Source organism: Malaclemys terrapin, chromosome 18 (genome assembly GCF_027887155.1).
Source record: "Malaclemys terrapin pileata isolate rMalTer1 chromosome 18, rMalTer1.hap1, whole genome shotgun sequence".
NCBI classification, from domain to species: domain Eukaryota; kingdom Metazoa; phylum Chordata; order Testudines; family Emydidae; genus Malaclemys; species Malaclemys terrapin.
The window spans coordinates 2620834-2643183 of NC_071522.1; the positions used below are offsets into that span (position 1 = coordinate 2620834).

Below are 22350 nucleotides of genomic sequence, written 5' to 3' on the forward strand. Positions count from 1 at the left end.
TGCTGCTTGCATCCTTTGCAAAGTGAAATGCTAGCTGCTAAACTACTATCAAGAACACCCTTCTATCAAAACAAGCAGATGAGTTAATCTCTCAGTTTGCCAGCGTGAAGCCATGGTATTAATAGGCCACTACATTTTATGCATTCCACCCTCAGTGTGAAGATGCAGCTGTAGTCTCACATGCATGGCAGAGTTTCCCATAGCCAGGCTACATCACAAACTGGATGTGTACCAGGAGTTAGCTTTTTTCCTTAGAACGGTGATAATCCTCATTTAAGATGATTAAAACCAGAGGAAACGGTCTCTTTTCCATCATAACAGCTAGCAGCATCTTCCTTAGAAAAGATTCCTGGTATCAAAAAGGAATGAAATCTGCTCCCATGACTGTACACACTTTGAATGGCATTAAAAGATCACCAGAGTTAGTCTGGGGTCAGACTGCTCTAGCTGGACATTTGAATGGAAGATGCCAGATCAATTTATAAATGAGATGCAAAAATACACCTACTAATTCCATCGGCTGCAAGCCTGGTGCATTTAGTTATGCCGCTCGGAGACATGAGCATACAGTGGTATCTGCATTTCTGAAACACAGAAAGCTTTTCAGCCTTCACCCATGGAGAAACCCGCTTTGAGTCCAGGAAAGATGGCAACAAACTCGCTGATACAAGAGTGAGCTGCCAACAGCAGTAACTACCCAACGGTGCAAGGTGGTTAGCATATTGCCAAAGCCAGTTACCTCGCAGGTTTAACCTTTATGAGGGGTCTGATCAACATCATGGATCATAGAATATCAGGGTTGGAAGGGACCTCAGGAGGTCATCTAGTCCAACCCCCTGCTCAAAACAGGACCAATTCCCAGACAGATTTTTTTACCCCAGTTCCCTAAATGGCCCCCTCAAGGATTGAACTCACAACCCTGGGTTTAGCAGGCCAATGCTCAAACCACTGAGCTATCCCTCTGTTCTGCTATTACTTAAAGCCTCCACACCTCATGAGGCAGGATTTCTTTAGAGTAAACTTTCATTCACAGCTATTGAGTGCATCAGGCAATGAACTGAACGGGCTCATGTGAGTGTAGGAACTGAAGACATCCTTTGCTATAGGTCTGGTCATTGCTAAGCTGTTGAAGTAAAGGTGTGCTCACTCTACCTACCCTTCCTTGACTACAGCCCTGCCCATATACCCAAATTACACTGTGAAAACCTCTCAGCTGGGCAGGATCTTTGCTGGGAAGAAGGCAGCTGGTCTAGTCAAATCAGGGGCTATGCACCCAAGCATTAATCCAATAGCTAATCCATGCAAATACTGTTCATGAGCGTGAGGGAGAGCATCCTCCAGGTCTCCCAGTGCATCTTTGTCTTTGCGACAGCTGTCTCATACATTGCAAGCTCTTTGGTACAGGCACTCTTTGGACAGCACGGAGCACATCAGCATAATAAGCAAGCCTTTACCTAGCACCGGATCACCAAGCTCCTTCTCTGCCTATGGACCCGACCAGATTAATACTGGCAACAGCCCTCAATCACAGAAGTCACATGGGGAGAATACATTCACTGCACAGACTCCTGAAGTCCAAGGGAGTTTGAGCTGCACAAGGAATGCACAAGTACCAACTGAAGCCCAATACTGCCAATGACAAACTGTGCATAAGATGTCCTGTTAAGAAGGCTGGTCCTAGGAACAGTGAGCTTAAAATCACTTACTGGGAACAAAAACAAACAAACAAAAAACCTGGGTGTACAAAGTCAGACAGATTCAGTTCAAAACCACCATACGCATGTCCCTCCACGGCAGACCTACAAAGTGTTTTTAAACGTTCTCTGAAACAAGCGGTGTTAACATAAACCCCACATATGCTGTGGTCACAGAAGGCCTGAGTGCCAGCAATAACACCAGACTGGTACAAAGAAACAAGGACGGACTTGAAACCCTGGGCTGAAAATTTTAAATCTTTTGAAAGACCCAAGGTTGCACATGAATTACTGAAACATGTTGAATCATCACAATTTTGAGTTCCATGCTTGGGCTTTGCTTAGGAGTTGTTTGATGCCAAGAAGGATGTTTTAACCACAGAAAGTGGGTAGCCAGAGGATCAAACTGCACACGGAGGTCCATGTCACAGCTGAGAAGATTACTAGCAGTTTATGGAAATATTTTCTGAATATTAAGTAACCGATTTTGAACGGAGTTGATTCTAGATATCATTCCCCTGGCAGTGATGTGAAAGCACCCATACATGTGTGTGTGCACACACCATAAAGCTCAACGCAGAACCAATTAATTCCGCAAGCCCCTCAAGCAGCCCTGGAAGAGACAAACCCTAATTAGTTTCATATACGTTATAATAAGGTTACCTGATCTATTCCAAGGAGCTTGAAGGTGAAATAAGCAGTCACCATGCCTATGAGATAAGCATAGGAGTGAGTGGTACATGGGTAAAATACACAGCGCAGCAAAGAGCTGCACTGAAGCAAATACATTTGCTTGTTATGCACTTGAATGACAAAGGCACCAATCAGAAAGGCTTGTGTATGACCTGGAACCACGAGTCCTAAAGAAGTACAATAAGAACATAAGAATGGCCATACTGGGTCAGACCAATGGTCCATCCAGCCCAGTATCCTGTCTTCTGACAGTGGCCAATGCCAGGTGCCCCAGAGGGAGTGAACCTAACAGGCAATGATCAAGTGATCTCTCGCCTGCCATCCATCTCCACCCTCTGGCAAACTGAGGCTAGGGACACCATTCCTTACCCATCCTGGCTAATAGCCATTAATGGACTTAACCTCCATGAATTTATCTAGTTCTCTTTTAAACCCTGTTATAGTCCTAGCCTTCACAACCTCCTCAAGCAAGGAGTTCCACAGGTTGACTGTGTGCTGTTTGAAGAACTTCCTTTTATTAAACCTGCTGCCCATTAATTTCATTTGATGGCCCCTAGATCTTATATTATGGAACAAGTAAATAACTTTTCCTTATTCACTTTCTCCACACCACTCATGATTTTATATACACCTGTATCATATCCCCCTTAGTCTCCTCTTTTCCAAGCTGAAAAGTCCTAGCCTCTTTAATCTCTCCTCATATGGGACCCGTTCCAAACCCTTAATCATTTTAGATGCCTTTCTCTGAACCTTTTCTAATGCCAATATATCTTTGAGATAAGGAGACCTCATCTGTACACAGTATTCAAGATGTGGGCGTACCATGAATTTATATAAGGGCAAGAAGATATTCTCCATCTTATTCTCTATCCATTTTTAATGATTCCTAACATCCTGTTTGCTTTTTTGATTGCCGCTGCACACTGCATGGAGGTCTTTAGAGAACTATTCACGATGACACCAAGATCTCTTTCCTGATTAGGAAATAGGCCACGAGAAAAATGGAGTCTAAATCTCTAAATCACGCGCGTCTAAATCTCTGCATGCAATTGCACTTCCTGATCTTTCCAACCCAGGGGCCAAGAGGGATCACTCAGCCAGTCACCACTGGTCTTTTCAGTGGGATAGCTCTATTCATGTTTTTAGCCAGTTCTTGCTGCCTCCCTGAATGAGATAACACCTTGCTTTAAACGCATGAAAACCACTCAAGACCCTGAGACAAGCAGCACAGTTCCATGAGGCAGTTCAGGAGCAAAAGCGGTCAGAGAATTTCTAGTACACAACACCTCCACCTCAGATGGAGGACAGCAATAGGCAAGGTAGGGTAGTATTTCACACCCAGACTCCCTCCCTTTTTCCAACCTCAGACTTCGCATGGCAAAACACATCACTGACGGTGTGATCCGGAGACATCGTGCACAGCACTTCTGCTGCAGGAGAAGAATCACTTCCCTCTCAACAGCAGCCGAGCAGAAACGCACTGAAGAGACAGGATGCAAGTCCCTTCCACTGCCAAGTCGGATAGGGTAGCGAGGCACCAAGCAAGACACACCGAATCACTCGAAAGCTGCAATTCCACTGTAACCACTGGTAAGTAGAAATGCAAGTTCCACACCCTGAAAATGACACCCCCTTCCTGGACCAACTGTCAAAGAGTTCCTCTGTTCATTTCAGGCATAAGAATAAACAGCAAGAGGCTCTGATGAACGTGTGGACAGTCCAAATTCAGAGTCAACAGAGACATAGAATGGCCACACGGGGTCAGGCCATCCAGCCCAGTATCCTGTCTTCCTTCAGCAGCATCTGGCATTGGCTGCTGTCGGAACGTACAGAACAGGGCAGTTATCAAGTTATCTTCGCAGTCTGCTTTGGACTTAACTATCCTGAGTAATTTTGTTATCATCTGCAAATTCTGCCACTTCCCTGTTTACCCCTTTTTCCAGATCATTTATGAATATGTAGACCAGACCCCTGGGGGACCCCACTATTTACCTCTCTCCAGTCTGAAAGTTGACCATTTATTCCTACTGTTTGTTTCCGGTCTTTTAACTAGTTACTGATCTATGAGAGGACCTTCCCTCTTATCCCATGACTGCTTACTATTACCAAAAACCCACAGAACCCTTCCAGTTGATTCAGTCTTCTTTATCTGAAAGAGAATTGGGTCTATGAAACACATGCACACAGGTCTGGTATTCCATCCAGTCGGTGGTCAGCAGTGACAGACACTAGGATAGACAAGACATGATGGGATTTAAACAACTGCAAAACCTAGAACGAGCAATAAGAAACATTAGAGGGAACTTGGTGGAAGATTATAAAGGACAGAGTAAGAGCTGATATGTCCTTTTTTACCTGGTCTCAGTGTCAAAATAAGGGGAAGTAAATGTATAAGGAAGTACCTGTTTACATAGCATGGAGTCCACCTGTAAAAGTCAGTCACCAAAAAGTCACAAATACTATATCTGGATGATTTTACTATGGCCATGGACGATATTGGAGCTAATCCAGATACGACATGGTGCGAGGATGCAGAAAGCATTTTTCCATCATGTGCTGCATTGATAGGTGCATTATGGGGCTTTCTACTTTACTCTCAAGCATCAGGTATTGGCCAGCGCTGAAGGCAGAATACTGGACTAGCTGGATCAAAGGTCTAATCTGGTATGGCAACCCTTATTTTTCTATAGCGTCTCATAACAGAGCCAGCATCTGCCCAAGTCTCAGTGCAAAAGGCAGGTTCACAAAACTTGTTCAATATGGCTTCACTTTCCTCCCATCATTCCTTCCACTTCTTTTTGCATATACATCTGGATTGTGGAGGAAGGTAGCCTATGCTAACCCTATTAGCAGCCAAGTTCTCATTCAGATGCTAGCATCCCTTCGGTATTGTTCTCTGTAACACACTGCTGTGTCAGGAACTGGCATATTTGGGTCAAAGACACTGTGCTTTTGCTCTCAAAAAGCAAGAGCTAGTTCCTAATTGAGTCTCATCTTTTCTGCTGGAGATAAGCGATCTATGCAAATCCTGTTTATTTCTCTTGTTCCAGTGGTAACCAAATTTAAAAACCTTTCAGATTTTAAAAGCAAAATCTAAAATCCTCCAACTGGTAGCACAAGAGAGTCAGGATGTGAAATGCAGTGCGACACGACCTACTGCAATACAAGAGCGAGGAGATTAAAAACAGAAGAGATTACTGTCAATTGAATTTCTACATTAAATGAAATAGTCTTGCCTGCCGGGAGTACAACAGCTTTTGCTTTAATCAAGGAGACTTGGCTTAGAGGAATGACATGAGCAGTGTACATATATTCATATTAAACACACTGCATTAAAGGAGCATTAATAATGTGACTTCTCTTGAAAGAATGACAGTATAGAGCAAAGGATCAATTTTCAACACCTAGTCAGCCACACAGAACTTTACAGATGCAGCCCTATTACAACCAAACACAGCTCTCTAGCCTCCAGGAGACTTGTGCGTGTGCTACTGGACATTTTGGACAAAGGACAGAGAGGGAGGTAGTAATTTGAAGCGATTTGGGATTCTTTAGGCTATATATAATTTTCTAGAACTTCAAGCTTTGAATATTTGTGTCACCTCCCTGTAGGCAAGAATTAGGAAGTCCTGCACGAGGCTCCTTGTAACTGACAAGCATTCTTCATTTTCTCTGCAGCACTAACTTAAATGCCAGTTCCCCTCCCCTCCATTCCCATGTGACATGCGTGACCAAAGCAGCTCTTGGCATGAGCACAACCGTGTGCAGCTCCAGCTTTCATACCAAGAATTGTTGCTGATGTCACAGGCAAAACTAGTTTGGAGACCAAGTTAAAATATATGTTTACACAAACACATGGGTGAATCTCAGGGCATGGACTTCCTGGAGCCATTTTACACATGGATATTCTGGATAAGAAACGATCTGTGATTAAAAGAAAATCCCTTCCTGCACGCAGCAGTGGCAGGGATATCAGCAGTGAATGGATATCAGCTGTCCATGCAAATCTTAACAGCTCTTATGCAAATACAGTCACCAACACCTTTTAAAATTAGTACATATAAGGATCAAACAACCTAACCAGCCCTATCGAGTAGTCAAAACCTTGCTATATTTCCAGAACCCCGACAGGCTCCAGAAGTGCAGAGTATAAAAGATAGCTTGAGCTAAATGGAACTGGAAAAGCTCCTAACGGAATCTCTAGCCAATAAAGAGCTGCACAGAGGCTAAAGAGTGGGAAATTCAGACTGCAGTAGATCAATCCTTCATAATTCAGGAGCAACATTAACAACACATTACATGCAATAAGGACAAAGATCAACATAGCAGAAGCAGTGCCAATTTTCAGTCCCCCCCCCCTTTTTTTTTAAATGCAGATTCCCACAGAACAGATTTCCCACTCTGTATATTGACTAGAGATTCACTATATATGCTAAGCATATAGGTTCTCTTCCTATAAGAGGAAGTTTTACAGATGCTAAGGGGTTATTTCTGGTGGGGGAAGGAAGGGAGGTATGCTGCAAGGGGAAGGAAGGGGCCGATCATAAAACAAAAGACATCTTCCTGTCACCATATAGGTTATTTATAGCTACTTCGGGGGCCCCAGCAGCCAAGTCTGTAGATGTATATCGTTTGTATCACTAATGCAGTTATTTACATTAATAAAAATATTAAGTCTTCACACACAGCGTGAAGAGTAAGTTACATATTCTAAGGCCTTGCACACACACACACACACGTTGTGCCACTAACTGTGACAGTACAGTCAACCTAGTGCAGACAGTTACACTGGTGTCAGTGTGCTCATAGTGGAAGGCAGAATACACTATCCTGGTAGAAAGCATTTTTACCCTGGCATCCACATGAGGGGCTGTGCCAAGATAGGTAGGGGTGGGATTGTGCTGACAGTTACACAGGTACAAAAAACCGGTGCAGACCAGCCCCAAGAGATCGGCCGTTTAGGCAGTGGACTGTTATGGGGTGGAAGAGAAGTTACACCTACGGATACAGATTTAAGTTTCCTTGTTAAAAAAGCACCACGCTCCCGGATTGTTTTAAACAAGTTTTAAGCAGAGAAAGACACTTCCAATAGATTCTCACCCACTCAGATGCAGTGCAAACCTGGCGCATCCCACCCTCTCTCAGCACGAGTGCTGGATGCAATGGCTGAGGTAGCGGAAGCACAGACGTAAGAGTTAACAGCCAGACCACGCAGGGCCCATGGCGCCGAAGATGTCAGGAACTGATCTCGTAGGGTTACGTCTACATGGTGATAAAAGACCAGCAGGCTGTGCCTGGGCAGGGTTAGCTGACTCAGGCTCGAACATTGCAGTGTAGACATTTGGGCTTGAGCTGGAGCCTGGGCTCAGAGACCCCACATCGGGGGGGGGGGGGGGGGAAGAGGGGAGTGAGTATCAGAGCCCAGGTTCCAGCCCAAGCCTGAACTTTTTGGAGATCTGCAGCCTGAGCCCAAGTCAGCTGACCCTGGCTCTGAGATGTGGGGCTGTGGAGGATCAGCGCAGTGTAGACATATTCTTATTTTTCTGTGAAAAACTGCTCCTTGGCGAAGTGGAAGTCACTTATCGCTGCTTTAAGAGCTTAGGTGGAGACAAGGGAACACAGCAGCATTCAGAACCTTGTCCAGTGCCGCGATATTGTACTTCCAAGGGGAGCTGTTCGCCTTGCTCAGCCCGGATCTGTGCTCAACGGTGCAATTACAAGCAGCAAGTTGTCACCTGGCATGTATGGGTAACAGAAGAGGCAGGTATCCAAGCAACTAAATCCTAGAGAGCTGTCTGGAATCTGCAGCAGCCTAGCAAACAGCAGCTAAGTGCGCTTGTAGAACACTATTTGAAGCCAGGTCTAGCCAGGAAGCCTCCACTCCCTTTGAAAAGGCTCTATGTCCAGAATGCAAATGCCTGGGAGACATCCTAGTGTAATGGTTAGAGTAAGGATTTGTCCCCACTGCTGGCCCTGACTTGTGACAAGGGTAAGTCACTTGACCTCTGTCTTGGTTTCACCTTCTATCAAGTGCGGTTAAGGATCCTGACCTACCTGGGGGGGCTGATAAGGCTTTTATTCAAGGCATGTTTTGAAAAGGGTTTGAGATCCCTGGACGGGAAGCATTAGGAGGGCACTAACCAACACTGCAACAAGTGAGGGATCGCTCAGTCGTCTTGAGGCTAGTTGGCGACTGCGGTTCCGTCTCACTGCACAGATAGCATGGGGTCATTTGGACATGAGCTTACGCAGCAATTGCTAGAGCAATTTATTGCACATACTTTACATGAAGTCCAGAACATGATCTGACCTGTGTTGCACTAGGCTGGATTTTGATGGGAGCAGGGACAGACATGCTTAGAGACCTCCCATGGCAAGTTCTCTGGCTGATCAGGATCCTCTGCGGAGGGCACCACAACTGTCTAGGACTCTCCATAGTATAATTTATATTATACTGATTCAGGGCCTCCTGCTCCGAAAAGTTCCCAGGGCTGCATCAGTTTGTTTGACAGGAGACTCCAACCATTAAACCTTGGGTCTAACTAATGTCATCACCAAGAACCAGTTACATTCTTTTACACTCATCCTGAACTGTTGGAATATGATCCTCCAAGCTAGGACTGGGTAGCATCTGGTGTTGAGCTGTGGTTTAATACCCCCCCCCCACACACACACACACACAGAGCACAGTTCTGCTTGTCTTCCTTCAACTTGCCTTGTCTATCGATCATTTGGAGGTACAGGAGCTTTTACTGAGAAGCAAGAGATTGTTTAGCCTCAGGTAGGACCTGTAAACCAGTTCTGGCCAGGTACAATAAGCAAGCAGAGATACTGCAGCTGGTTCCAAGTGAAAACTGGAGCAGGAAAGGAGAGGTGGTCTTTTCCTGCAGGTTTTAAAATAAAAATGGTGAAGTCTCAAGGTCCCTCCACCAAGGCTGCATTTCTAGGATTCCTCATTTTCTCCTAGCCACCACACCCCAAACATGACCTCCAGAAGTCTTAGTTGGTGTTGCTCGCATTAGTCCAAAACTGGTGGCTTTTGAAAGTATTTAGACATGTGCCTAGAGCACTCGCCTGGTGCAATTTAAGACAAGTGTACATGAAAGCAGCATGCCTTCTCCAGAGAGCGTGGGTAAAATGGACGGGAGATTACGTCGGTCTCTCCCTACATAAGGCTGACACCCAAAGCTGCTTCGTTTCTCAGTTATGCTGCTCCAGCACCATTTATTCGGTTTCTTTTCTTCACTCGAGTTTACGTGGTATCTCTGCCCTTCCTTGTTTATTTATCTACTGCTCAGTTTCCAAATTAGCAGCTTCCTCCAGTTCAATGGGTCCAAATATCTGGATTTAAGAGATTCCAGGTGACGGCATGCAGAACAGCAGCAAAGCTAGAGCGCAGTCCACAGCTGCAGGCATCAGTCCCAAAGTCTGAAGCTTTGGATTGGTTTATAGGGTCGGCGTTTAAGGTCAGAAGGGACCAGCAGATTCAGTCTGACCCCCTGTATATCCCAGGCCATCAGCACTCATGCACTAAACACAACCACCAAACTGAGATCCAAGTATTACAGCCCACAGTAAACTAAACCGCTGTGTGGCACAGGCAGAGAACAGGAGGGACCAAGGTGCACCAATGTCTGAGAGCCCACAGTGGCAGGGAAGTAATTACATGAGATACACTCAGATAATCCTCACAAGTGACCCTCACCCCCAGAGCCAACCTGAGCAGGGGATAATTCCTTCCTGGGTCCACAAATGGCCATCAGTTAGCCCTGATCATGTGAGCACGAACCAGCCAGCCAAGCCCTAGAGAGAGAGACAGAGAGACACTGTTTCGTGCTACCTCAGTGCCCTGGCCCTCCCCACCCAATGTCCCATCTCCAGCCACGACCAGTCCTGATGCTTCAGAGAAAGCAGATCAAACCCCCATATACCTTGTTTGTTTGCACCATAACATCATTCATTCAGGCGGTGACAAAACCCAGCAGACTAAGGCAGCTGCTCTGTCTCAGTCCTCCCCACCCTCACAGGAGGAGACTACCGTCAGGTTTGTACATCCTAGCAGCTCTGGCTCCCAAGCTGCGTTTAAGGGATTAGCTTTGGTGCAGCCTGCGAGATCCTGCAAGCACAAAAAAGCAAGTGACTGTTCATCTGTAAGTGTCAGGAGGACAGAAGGAAGAACAGTAGAAGTCACCGGGGTCTGTGGTATTGCATTTCAATTGTTGCCCAGTCATCTCTAATCAAATCTCTAGTCATTTTTCAGTATTCCAATACTGGCTGTCAAGGAGCCTATTTTGTGAAAAGCGAAGATCTCTGGTCAACCAGGTGCTGCAGTTCCTTCGCCCCTTGGACCAGGTTTCTTCCTCCTAGGGGATGAAGGACGTCATCTTGCACAGACTGACCTGGACAGCAGTGTAAGAACAAACTGGTACCTCAGAGCTCCTCTCTGCCTATTTACTGAATAAAAGGGTCTCCACCAAAAATATCAACCCTTCCTGGGGCGTTCTTAATTCATTGGACATAAAAATTAACAGATGCTGGCAATGCAGGGCACTGTATTCAGAAAGTGTCGGAGGTCTCAACTTCCTTCACAGCCTGCAAGGAAAAACCTGACTTTTTCCAGTGAAACCCCCAACAGCAAATCAGTGAACGCTGATTCAGTGGAAACGGAGGGATTAACAAGGAAAAACGTGGAATAGCCAAATTGTGTACATCATGGACACAAGAGAGAATCAAGCTGAAGACAGGTTTCCTTTTATTTTCACAATATACAAGTTGTCAACTGCATGCCAGCACCACCTTTCAGATAATATGGAAAATGTAACTTTGGCTTGGACCAGAAAAGAGAGCTAGTCACATGCCTTCATGGCAGTTGTGTCACTGTTTGAACCAGCCCACAGGGAAAGAGGGAAGAGCTGGTTTGCCTGACAAGTCTATTGTCTTTCTTGCCACAGAACAGGATTTATTTGACCTCTGAAAGGTCACCAGACCCACCACTCTTGCTGCCCTGCAGTTGCTATGTAGTAACCGTCTGTATAATCCTGGTCTCCTTTGTGCCATCTGTTTCCCTTTGGCAGACTCGTCATTAGTGACAAAATACTACAACTCAGATCTCCTTAGTAACAGATTTCCCCCCCCCCCCCCGCCAATCTTTCTACCAATCCTGTAATCTACACAGGGTTTGATTCTCTGCAGGGCGGCATGACGACATCTGTGCAAAATACTTGGGGTAGGGACGGCAGGAAAGATGTTGGGGGGGTGGGGGGAGGAGATGAGAAGAAAAATCATTGAAACCAGATGTTCTTGTTACATCAGAACAAGCCACTGTGCCTCCTGTCAGAAAGAGATTTCAGATACGGTAGGCAGTAAGCTTTACATGCTACCGGAAGTTTGAAAAGGTAACTGATTATCAGCACAGTTTTCACTCAGTACACAGTTCTCGATCTACAAGCGTTCTGGTTTTTTACCCCATACCATCCTTCTTCAAACCTTACACAATACTGACAATGGGGTTTTAGAAATGCTCTGACCCACAACATTGTGTAGGTTAAAAAAAAAAAAAAAAAAGGGCTTGATTTCCAATCCAGAGATTGGCTTCTCCACCACAGGCTATTAATCAGCAACTGCCTTTGGTTTCTTAATCCTTAAATCCTTGCACTTTCTCCTTCCTCTTAATCTGGTTAAAAGCCTCCCCTGCTCCTCCTCTGCTATGCATGTGTACAGTGACCACCCAAAGAGCGCCACTGCAGAAGCAGGTACCTGCAAGATGTGCCGACTCCATGGAAGAGCAAGGTCTTCGGAGAAATTAAGTATACAGGCCATAACTGGTTAGATTCTGCAGTGACCGGCACTAGAGAGAATCCTAAAATAGATTAAGATTAGATAGATTTCCTAAGGCGTGTCCTTGCATCTAAGGAACCTATTACACCAGCACTCAGCATGTCTGAGCATCCAACCTGTTAAGAGCCGAACTTCAAAAAACAGCCAGGTTTGGAAATTTTGGCCACGCTTACAGCTGTATTCCGTCCTAAGGAATTCAGCATGAACACCTGCCAAGCTGGAGGTCATTTGAAAAATGTAACAGACTTTCAGACCTACAACTAGGAGTCGTGTGGCTAAAACCTCATCTAAGGTGCTGAAACCGCATCTGACTGAGTTCTTATGCTCATGAAACTGAGGGACTAGCCACCCGACTGAAGTCACGCATGACCCAGACAGATGGGTTTGATGCAAGCGTCCCCCACGCAGCTCTGCCTGACTGCTTGTAGCCTGCTCTGAGGCACGGCTACTCTCATCCCAAGCAGGCATCAGTGGTGCCAACAGTGGGGTGCTTTCCCTTTTCTGAAGGGGAACACCAATTGCTCTGAGGGTGTAACTCCCTTACATCTACTGCTTCTCCAGGACTGCACTCGGGGGCCGACGGCATAAGGAGCGTAATTACGCTCTACCAAATACAACCACTTAATCTCGCGGGGATCCCAGTACATATCATTTCTCCTCCAACTATGGATCAGACATTGCATTTACTTTGTGTCACATTCACACAATAAGTTGTCCCAGCAAATCCCTGCTGAAAATAAAACCCAACAGACCCCATTTCAACAGGAAACATGGATTTAAACTTAATAGGAGGGATTCTGGTAACGAAAGAGGAGACTGTTTAGTAGTGGCACCATAAGGATCTCTACAGAAAGTGCAGCTTAAAATTAGCATTAGCTGACAAGACAGTGAGGGAGTTTGAACAGGCAGGTATCAATTGCTTTTTGTCCAAGAAGGAAAAATGAACGGATGAAGATACAAGTCTGCAATACACTGGCATTAGCACAGCTTCAGGCTGGGTGTGGATTAATCCATGCCTATGCTGACAGACTGGATAACACTGCAGGAGGAGATACAGCCACAGCTCTTCGATGGTGACCCTGTCCATGGGGCTAAAGCAGGAACATACTACATACACTTCAATAAGGAAGTCAGAATTTTTTCATCATCCATTCATGGGAGTTCAAGCCACCAAGCACTGAAACATACAAACCGCCCACAGGAGCTGTTGGCTTCTAGCCAACTGCAGTGAGAAATTTCATGGGAGACATTCACCGAGTATAAAACTCTCTTACAAACCATTGTGCTTACTGGGACTGTTACTTCTTGTAGAAAGGGAGCCTGGGTACTTAGATTAGCTGCTTTTGTACCTGAGATAAGGAGTATTTAGCTTTGTCTAGGTGAGAAGTTTCCACCAGTTTAAATCAGTTGTTAAAATGATGCAACCCTTGCATGGACACTCTTATTTTGGTTTACAAGTGGCTTTTTGTGCTTTAGCTGAAGTCCCCTGGGAATGAAATAAGCCACTCACCCCAAAAAGAAGAGACAGTCCAATATCAATTTAAATTCACCTATGATTATATTGGGACAGATTTCTCATGTAGAAAAGTGGTCAGAAGCTACATCATATATTGAGCAAGCAAGATTTCTCTTCCACCATGCAATAGGTCTTGCCCTTTCCACAAGTCACCAGGATATGTTAGCATCCACTAGATTCTACTTTTATCCTCAGGGGACTGAATAACACTTGACAAGTCACCTGGGAGGTTCCCGGCCAGAAAGCTATTGTTCAGCCTGCAGAAGCTCAACACTCATGCAAGGTCTGGAGCGTGCAGCAGGGTGATGACTAAGTCCTCATGGAACATCTGGAGAGAGCCATGCTGAAGACAGATGGGCAGAGACATCCATTGAGATGAACAGAGGCAATTCACACCATTGTTATGGGGAAAATAATCCTGCCTTCTCCCTTTTCGGCAGGAGAGTCACTTGTAGCAGAGCTCGTGTGGTTCTACTGCACAGCTGGTGGGATGGAAAATGTACACACTGCACCGCTCAAAGCCAGCTTTGTGTTTTCTTTCTGCTGGATTTGGGGTGAAACCAGCAGATCCGCTACTACATGGATCCACCAGGCTCTCCCCAGCTGCATTGGCAACCCGAGTGCAGTGGAGGCTAGGCTTGCTCAGAGGCCGAGTGACAGCTACAGAGCAGTTCTGGGGAGAGTGGGCCTGGGATGAATGGAGCACCCCCTGAAACCTTCCGAGTGCACAGCCAGGCTGCATGCTGGAGCCAGGATTTGGGCCACAGGCAGTTGGAAGAAAGTTAAGACTGCCTGGGTCCCATACTGAAGGTTTCCTCGCCGCCATAAGGGCTAGAATCCAAGTATATTCTATTTTAAAATGAAAGCTTAAATGCTGCAGAAAGAGCACTGCACTCCCTGACGCTTCTCACAGGGAGTCAGAGCTACCAGATCCACATAGTCCCACGTCCACTCGCTTGGCCTTGTCTGTGCCAATATACGTGGGACCGACGTGAAGACTTGCTGCACAGCATGCAGGGGCTAGCAACATCTCTGCAGCCCTGTCTTTGCTAAAGGCCTCTCACGTGTCCCTGTCACCCTCCCACCACCAGAGTGAATTTCACCTAGTGACAGTAATGCCAAGAGCCGCATAACTTTGTTTTGCCCAGGGACAGAAAGGAGTGCTCCTTGGAAGGTGTGTGTATTCACACTGCACTGCAGTCATAGTTGAACTCCCAGCTGTACTTTGCAGCTAAGGGCAGAAAGTTTCAAACTAGTCCCAATTTGATACGACCAATTCAAAGATTTCCTATTCTACAGTGCTGGAAGACAAACCTTGCCATTTGTTGAGCGTAACCGCACGCGGATATACATACTTACAGCCTAATCTTTTGAGTGCTGACGTTTGGATCTCCACCATTACATAAACTCACAGCTACTTACACTGATTTACCAAAGCTAGAGTCCTGCTTTAACCTACATCCCTTTTGAAGAGACTGAAACTTTAGAAAGCAGAAGTCTCCTTTCCAAGCAAGTTCTTATATCTCCAGATCTGTGGCTAAGGAAGTAGAGCCCCAACGTATTCTTTTCACGCTCTGACACAATAGACATGTCTGATCCCCATTCTACCAGACATGTACCAGGGATACAGTGCTTATTAATAGCGTACAGAGGTGCGTCGTGCTTCACAGCACAGACAAACCTCGAGGCTCTGTCGTGAGGCTCTTACAACGTGGGGAAGAGCAGATGAAAGAAGGCAAAGACAATACAGTGAGATAGTCAGTACGTGGCTAAAGCACACGGGCTGATTGCTGCATGGCTGTTTTAGGTATTTATTATTTTGGAGGTTTTAGAGATACACACACACACACACACACACTAAACTTTGAAAGTCACTTGGAAGCTGTAGATTTTGAGAAGAACTTAAGAACAGCACAGTGGACAGGGTCAGACGGGCACTCCAGGAAGACCGGCAGCCTAGAAGTAGGCCCAGGGACAAGCATGGGGAGGAGAAAAAAGGGCATCAGATGAGAGGCTTGTCTGAGCAAAGGAAGCATGGATCTAAAAGGAGACAAGGTCAGGGAGGTACAGTTATCCAGTGTTTATTTATCTGGACTCCCATTTACACAGATTGCCCAGAACGCCCACCTGTGATCACTGCTGCACGTTTCACACTTCTGCTGGATGGCCTTTTCAGTCGGCAGCAGAACACACTTCTGCACTCTCGAAGTGGCTATTTGAGGATTATATTATGCACTTATTAATGGAGGCATTGTGCATCTGACCGAGACCAGTGGCAACACTCAGAGTAGACTGAAGAAGTGCTGCAGGTACAGCACACACTAACAGCAGATTAAAGCTGCATTAATTCAATCAGAGAGAGATGCCACATTTTTCTGAACAGCTTCAAAGACGGCCACCTGGACATTTGGGATACATATTTATAGGACAATTCAAATCATGAGGCTTTACAGCCAGCCTCCTTTATAGATTTGTCATCTTTGGCCAAGAGACAGGCTATAGAATGGTTATCAGAGGTCTAGTGGGGCAGACAGACCTAAACACACTACAGTGTGTTTATATTACAACACCTACAATTGTGCAAGAGACTGCTCCAAATGCTCTGCCTTCTAGCACCAATTCCCCCATTAGTTTTGTCAATACTCTCAGGCTGCTTCTCAGTCCAGTGGTAACTGATACACTTAATGAGGAAAGGGGGTAAAAGTGCGTGTCAACTTCATTAGAAGCCCCCATTTTCAAGAGCTTAGAGCCACTGTAAAAATAAATACATTCATTTTCCAGACTGAAATTTAGTGAAACAAGGTCTTCGCCCAGGAATAAGTTAAAACAGTAAGACTCATGTCTTACAACTCCAGAGACCAACTCTGCATGGCTTTGAAAGCTGACTTGGTTTATTTTTCCATCAAGAGCTTTTGTTCAGAATAACTTTTAGGCCATTCAGAACTAAATGTAGTGATTTAGGGGGTGAAAGAAAAAAAAAAAAAAACTTAACATATTTGAATGTGATAATTCTTAAGTATGGACATTTAAAAAATTTTTTTGCACCAGTGTTTCTAGTGATTGCACTTAAGGACATTGGAAGAGAAGTTCAACACACTACGTTACTATGACAAAGCAGCTTTAAAAGCCCATTATCAAGTGTCAGGTAAAACTAAGCCCAGGTCTACACTACAAGCTTTATGTCAGCACAACTACGTCACCCGGTGGGTGGAAATCCACCCCCCTGAGTGATGCAGTTATACTGACCGAACGGTGCAAACAGTGCTGTGTTGATGGGACGTAGCTACCGCCTCTTGGGGAGGTAGAATACCTACGTCAAAGGAGAAGCTCTCCCATTGGCATAGACAGAGTCTTCTGTAAGCACAACACCGGCACAACTGCAGTGCCTTAAAGCCATGTCTACACTACTTTTGGGGGGGAGGGGCGGCACCAAAAGAATATTTAAGAGTCCAGTTTTAGCCACCAGAGTTTGAAAGCCACGACATTCCATCCCGAAGGCCACCATGAACTATCATTAAGATAGAAGGGAGCCTAGAAGGCTGGGGGCTTCAGCCTTCTGCGGCTTATACTATTACACATGCCATATATAGGAAACCACATGCAAGAATCATTAGAACAGATGCTGTTAAACATGGATATAATGAATGGAGTAGTTTGGGTCCCATATCTGACATGGTTATCAGTGTTCACCGAGTTCACTGGTATTTTAGTATTGCGTAGATAACAGTGCCCTCCTTGTGAGCATGGACAACCACAGGCCAGTTTATGTCACTGTGGAGGAGAGTTTCAGACAGCTAGACGCAAAGCTTGATGCTTCAATCCCTATCTTTTGGCATGTCACTATATACACTAATGCCCAAAGAAAGCATGAGAAGAGGGGAGAGCCAACAAAAGCCATTTAGCTGTACAACTTAAATAAACTTGATTAAAGATTGGAGTTTACTTCAGCCTGCGTTTCCCTGCATGCTAGTGCCCTCTGCTTTGTACAGGCAAAGTCTGTGCTAAAGGAAAGGCAATGCATTTTCTCTGCAGTCCTGTTAAAACAGAGCACTCGCTCACTCAGACTGCATTAAAGACTAGCACAGTGGAGCCCAAAAGGTGTATACACATGGTACCAAATCTTATTAGAACTAGGAAGAGGTCAGCCCTCTCTAATACATGTAAGCCTTCAATCCTTCTAATTCTCTTGAGGAAAGCACCTCTGAGCACTGAGCAGATCAAGTGAGAATGATCCCCCAAATCCATGGCTCTCCCGAGCCAAGCGGAAATAGTACGGAACCTGTAGCATAAAAAGTTAAAAAAACATAAAAAAAGCAAAAACAAGGCACAAGTAAAAATGAATCTCACTTAAGCCCAGAGGAGCAAGGAGCTCTCAAGTGAAGGCTGAACCTTAGAACCAACATGAAGTCATGCTATTGTGTGGAAAAACAGAGCCATGTCAATACTTCTCCCTCCCCCTTAGAATATAAAGCTCTTGTCCATCTCCAATAATTCTGCAAGACACTGCTCCAAACGCTCCACATTCCAGGCACCAATTCCCTTTGCGCTCTCTCTCCCTCATATAGATCCCATGCAAAAGGTATTAATTTCACTTAAAATTCTTGAAGTTGCTTTCTAAACCAACAGAGAAGCAGCTGAGTTGCGAAAGAACGTATGACTTGTACAGCAGTCGCACATCAAGAGAACCCTGCATTCAAGCCATGCAGCGAGCCAACTGCTAGAAGCAGAACAAAAAAACAAAACAAAACAAAAAAAAACAGAAAGAGGAACTTGGTACCATGTCATATGTAATTTACTGCCACATCTGCAGAGAACAGCTATGGTTACTCCATTGTTTCACATTCATATTTTATCAGACACATGCAGTTGTAAAGCAGGAAGGCAGAAATAAACTGTGTGTGGCTGGTATGACGTCAGGCTTAACTGGGTCGAAGGATTTCACTTTTGGCCTCTGAGCTTTGGGTCCAGCATATTTAATATCCCCCCTGGCTGGAATCCTATTTCTGGTTGCTAGAACTGGAATACTCTTCAACTTGTGGGCCCCTAACCCTCCCTATTCTGATTGGGAGCCACAAACTCATGAATTCTACTCTCAAGTCCCAGCTTAGCCACTGCCTCTCCATGACCAGGGAAGTCATTTTGCCTCCTGGTGCTTCAGTTTCCACATTGGTCAAAATGGAGACGCTTCTACATTGCCAGCCTCGGAGGGATGTTGAGAGTAGGAACCTGCAGGTTCACACAATACTGTTAAAAGGAGGCAGAGCTCTGCAAGTGCAATGGGAAAACCCTACCCAGTGGCATCTTCAGCTTTTATCAATCTACAGCATTTCCAAGCTTCAAGGAAAAAGGCCTGGAAAACTTCAGACTACAAATTAGAAGTTATACAAGCAGTGGCCAGCAATTAAAGAAATCTCTATGCACCATTATACAGTCAGAATTCCTTAAGTTAAGTAACAGGGAAAAACCTCCACATATTATGGGTCAATAACTATTTAAGCCTGATGGATTAGATACACCCTTTAGCAGACCCAGAAGGGCAGAGTCAAAGCAACTCCACCCATTCAAAGGAATAAAGATCATATGATGGTTTTTTATTCTCTCAACTGAGTAACTAATCTTGCTGCAGGCTTCTGCTTTTCATCTTTAGACAGTAAGTGATCAGTGTATTTATTAACAAATTAGCTAAGGGTATTTGCATCTGCTCTTGCAGATCCTGGCCATCTAGGAAACACAAAATAGGCGCTTGATGCACAGACATGTTTACTGCACAAGTTCTAAAACTTAGATACAAAAATTAAGAGATATGAAAATGTTATGTGACATATCTAAGGTTTGGAGATGAGGGCAGCTGGCTTCTAACCTTTCTTCATTAGTTTATAAGTAACTACTTTTTAAACAGCCAAATTATAAAAACAAAAAACCCACCACACACTCAAAACAAACCTAAAAGCATGAAAACAATATTTTCAAATCCCAAAGCTTTACAAAAAAAAAACAAAAAACAAAAACAAACAAACAAAAACACACAACAACTAGTGAGGGGACACATCTCGCATACAAATATTCCTAGCAAGTTTTGGGGAAAAGCTTTGAGGAATCCTGGATGCTACCTAGTTAATGAACAAGTGGTTTTCTATAAAATTTAACCCAGACTGTCAAAATCACCAAAAATAGCAATATTACCACCAGTTGGCTATTTCTAAAGGAATAGAATTCCCAAGGCACTTAATGAACAGAAAGTAAATAAGTCACAGAATTAATCATCTTTGTGCCCGACTAGTATTTCTCATTAGCTCCTATGCAAATTTCTATCCAAAATACTGTGCTCTGAAATTCCTTAACACTCAGTGCCTTTTGACCCTGAAACATTCTAGTCCAGTTTGCACTACCCAGCTCTAAAACCCAAGTGAAACAAACACCAAGAAGAGATGATGTAACTTCAGATTCCTTGGGTTAGAGTCTGCTCCAAAATGTGGTTCAAACCATCACACAGAAGCACATTTTTTAGGACTCATGAACCACCACACAACACCACCACAAGAGGCCAATTTAATAAGTGTAATTTTAAGCTTCCAGACACCCATACGCATCACATTTTAAATAAACTGTTTCAAAACTTCTTAGGAGAATGAAGCAGACATACCTTAGAAGGAAGACCTGGCCAAACAAAGGTCATTACAGTAACCAGAACGCCATACTGAAGGGCTCAGCATTGTAAGATTATTTCCAAACACCTATTAAAGTCAAGGACTGTTTTATCAAGGGTTTTCAGCTACACACAGTTAGCAACACTGCTTGTTACTTTTTCCCTGCTGTTGTGATTATTAAGGAAATGGAGTAAGCCGGATTTGAATTTTTCATTTGGTCACTGCTTTTTCCAGCATCCTCACAAGTTTGTGTTCTGAAACACTGAATTTAGAATGTTGTTAGGATGGCTAGCAGCACCACTGGGGTGCAAGTTATCTGAAAAGATGCCACTTACTTATAGGCAATGAAAACCGAGTAGCAGTCTCTGAAGAAAAAGGTTTGGTGATATTGTCTCTTCAGTGCACACATGCACCCTTCCCATTCCCTGTAGTAAGAGTTGTGCATGATCAGAAAGTGGCAGACAAAAACCAGACCCAACCTGAGATGCTTTGAAACAAGTAGAGTGCGTTCCCACTTGCCCTTTGAAAAAGGTGGATGTTACATGTATATGTTATCCCAAGTTGCAAAACTGACAATACCATCCTTCCATCACATAGCCAACACATTCTCAATCCCAGCTGAGATATGCTTATTCACTAAAGGAGAAGACTACAGCTAAAAAGTAAACCATAGAAACAAAGTCAACTGTTCTGCTTTAAATAAAGTCACTCTGGAAATGGGTTGAGCACATTTAAGGTCTGTGTTGACTTATGTCCTGGGACAATATTCTATTTTAAGAGTTCATGCAAGATGATTCATGTGGGAAAGCATTTTTTAAAGCTATTTAAATTTCCATTTTCAACATGTTGTACCAGAAAAACCTGGCCCAAAACGCTAAACATAGGAGAGACCTTTCAAGGTTACGATCTGGAAAAGCAGTAAAGGATGCATATGAGCCACAATAACTCAGTCTGATAACTGTAGACTCATCCCTGGGATGAATTAGTCTCCGGTTGCAAGCCCCCACTCGGGAGAATCCCTCTATTAGGCGGATACAGGCTCCATGACAGCAGATTCGCAGGGTGGCAAAAACCATGTATGAATTACACAGTTACTAATGCTAAGGAACCTGGTAAGAACATCAGTTTTCTTCCACTGGAAACAGGTCTTCAGAACTTTACCAAGGCACGGCCTGAACTGTTAATTCTTTTGGAACTACAGTACTGTTAAAGACATAGGATGCAGGGCAATGGAGAACTGAGCCCCACGTAGGAGTGAATTGCCACCTTTCCGATTTGACAGGTTATGTCTACACAGCAAAGAAAAACCTGCGGGTGGCCTGTGCCAGCTATCTTGGGCTCAGGCTGCAGGGCTTTCATTGCTGTGTAGACTTCCAGGCTGCAGACCCAGCCCAGACTCTGGGACTCTCCCAGAATTTTGTTAGCCAGCCTCATGGGTTTCTGGTCTACAAAGAAAATCCAGCTGGCTCCCTAGAGGATCCAAAAAAGCAGCCAAGAGGCCAGCGTTCTATTTCTATGGAGTTGGTCCAACACACCTCTTGTAATCCAGCTCACCTTCTCTTTCATCCATGCAACTCCATGGGGTTACACTTTTTACTTCCTCTTCTCCAGGTCAAGGCTCTTTATGAAGCTTGATAGCATTCTATAGTACCTGTCAAACACCAGACTGCAGATCATTAATCTAGTACAGGTTTTAATTACTTGTAAACCTTGCTGGGTTCGAAGTTGCTTTAACAGCTCAAGAAAAAGACCAGGGCAACATTACGGTCAGCTCAGTGAAGAGCTCTTCTCAATGTACAGCTATAGTATTAAAAAAAATAAAAAACCACCAAACACAGTTCTTAAGACACTTTAGGAATGGGATGGACAACACTGAAAATATTACACCACCATGATAGAAGTCTACAGCAAAGCCTCCTCCGGAATACTCTGTGCAGTATTGATCCCCACTTCCCAGAAAGGA

At 44.5% G+C, this 22350-nt stretch overlaps 1 protein-coding gene across 2 annotated transcripts in view; it reads right to left on the reverse strand.

Annotated features, from left to right (window-relative positions):
• SSH2 (slingshot protein phosphatase 2) overlaps positions 1-22350 on the reverse strand; it is a 141302-nt gene that overhangs the window by 97383 nt on the left and 21569 nt on the right. Inside the window, exon 2 of one of the 2 annotated variants that reach the window (XM_054008400.1) lies at positions 10106-10190. The exons of the other annotated variant lie outside the window; for it this stretch is intronic. Within the exon in view, the coding sequence (XP_053864375.1) occupies positions 10106-10147 (42 nt within the window). The 5' untranslated portion in view covers positions 10148-10190. The remainder of the gene's footprint in view (positions 1-10105; positions 10191-22350) is intronic. 2 annotated transcript variants of the gene reach the window in all.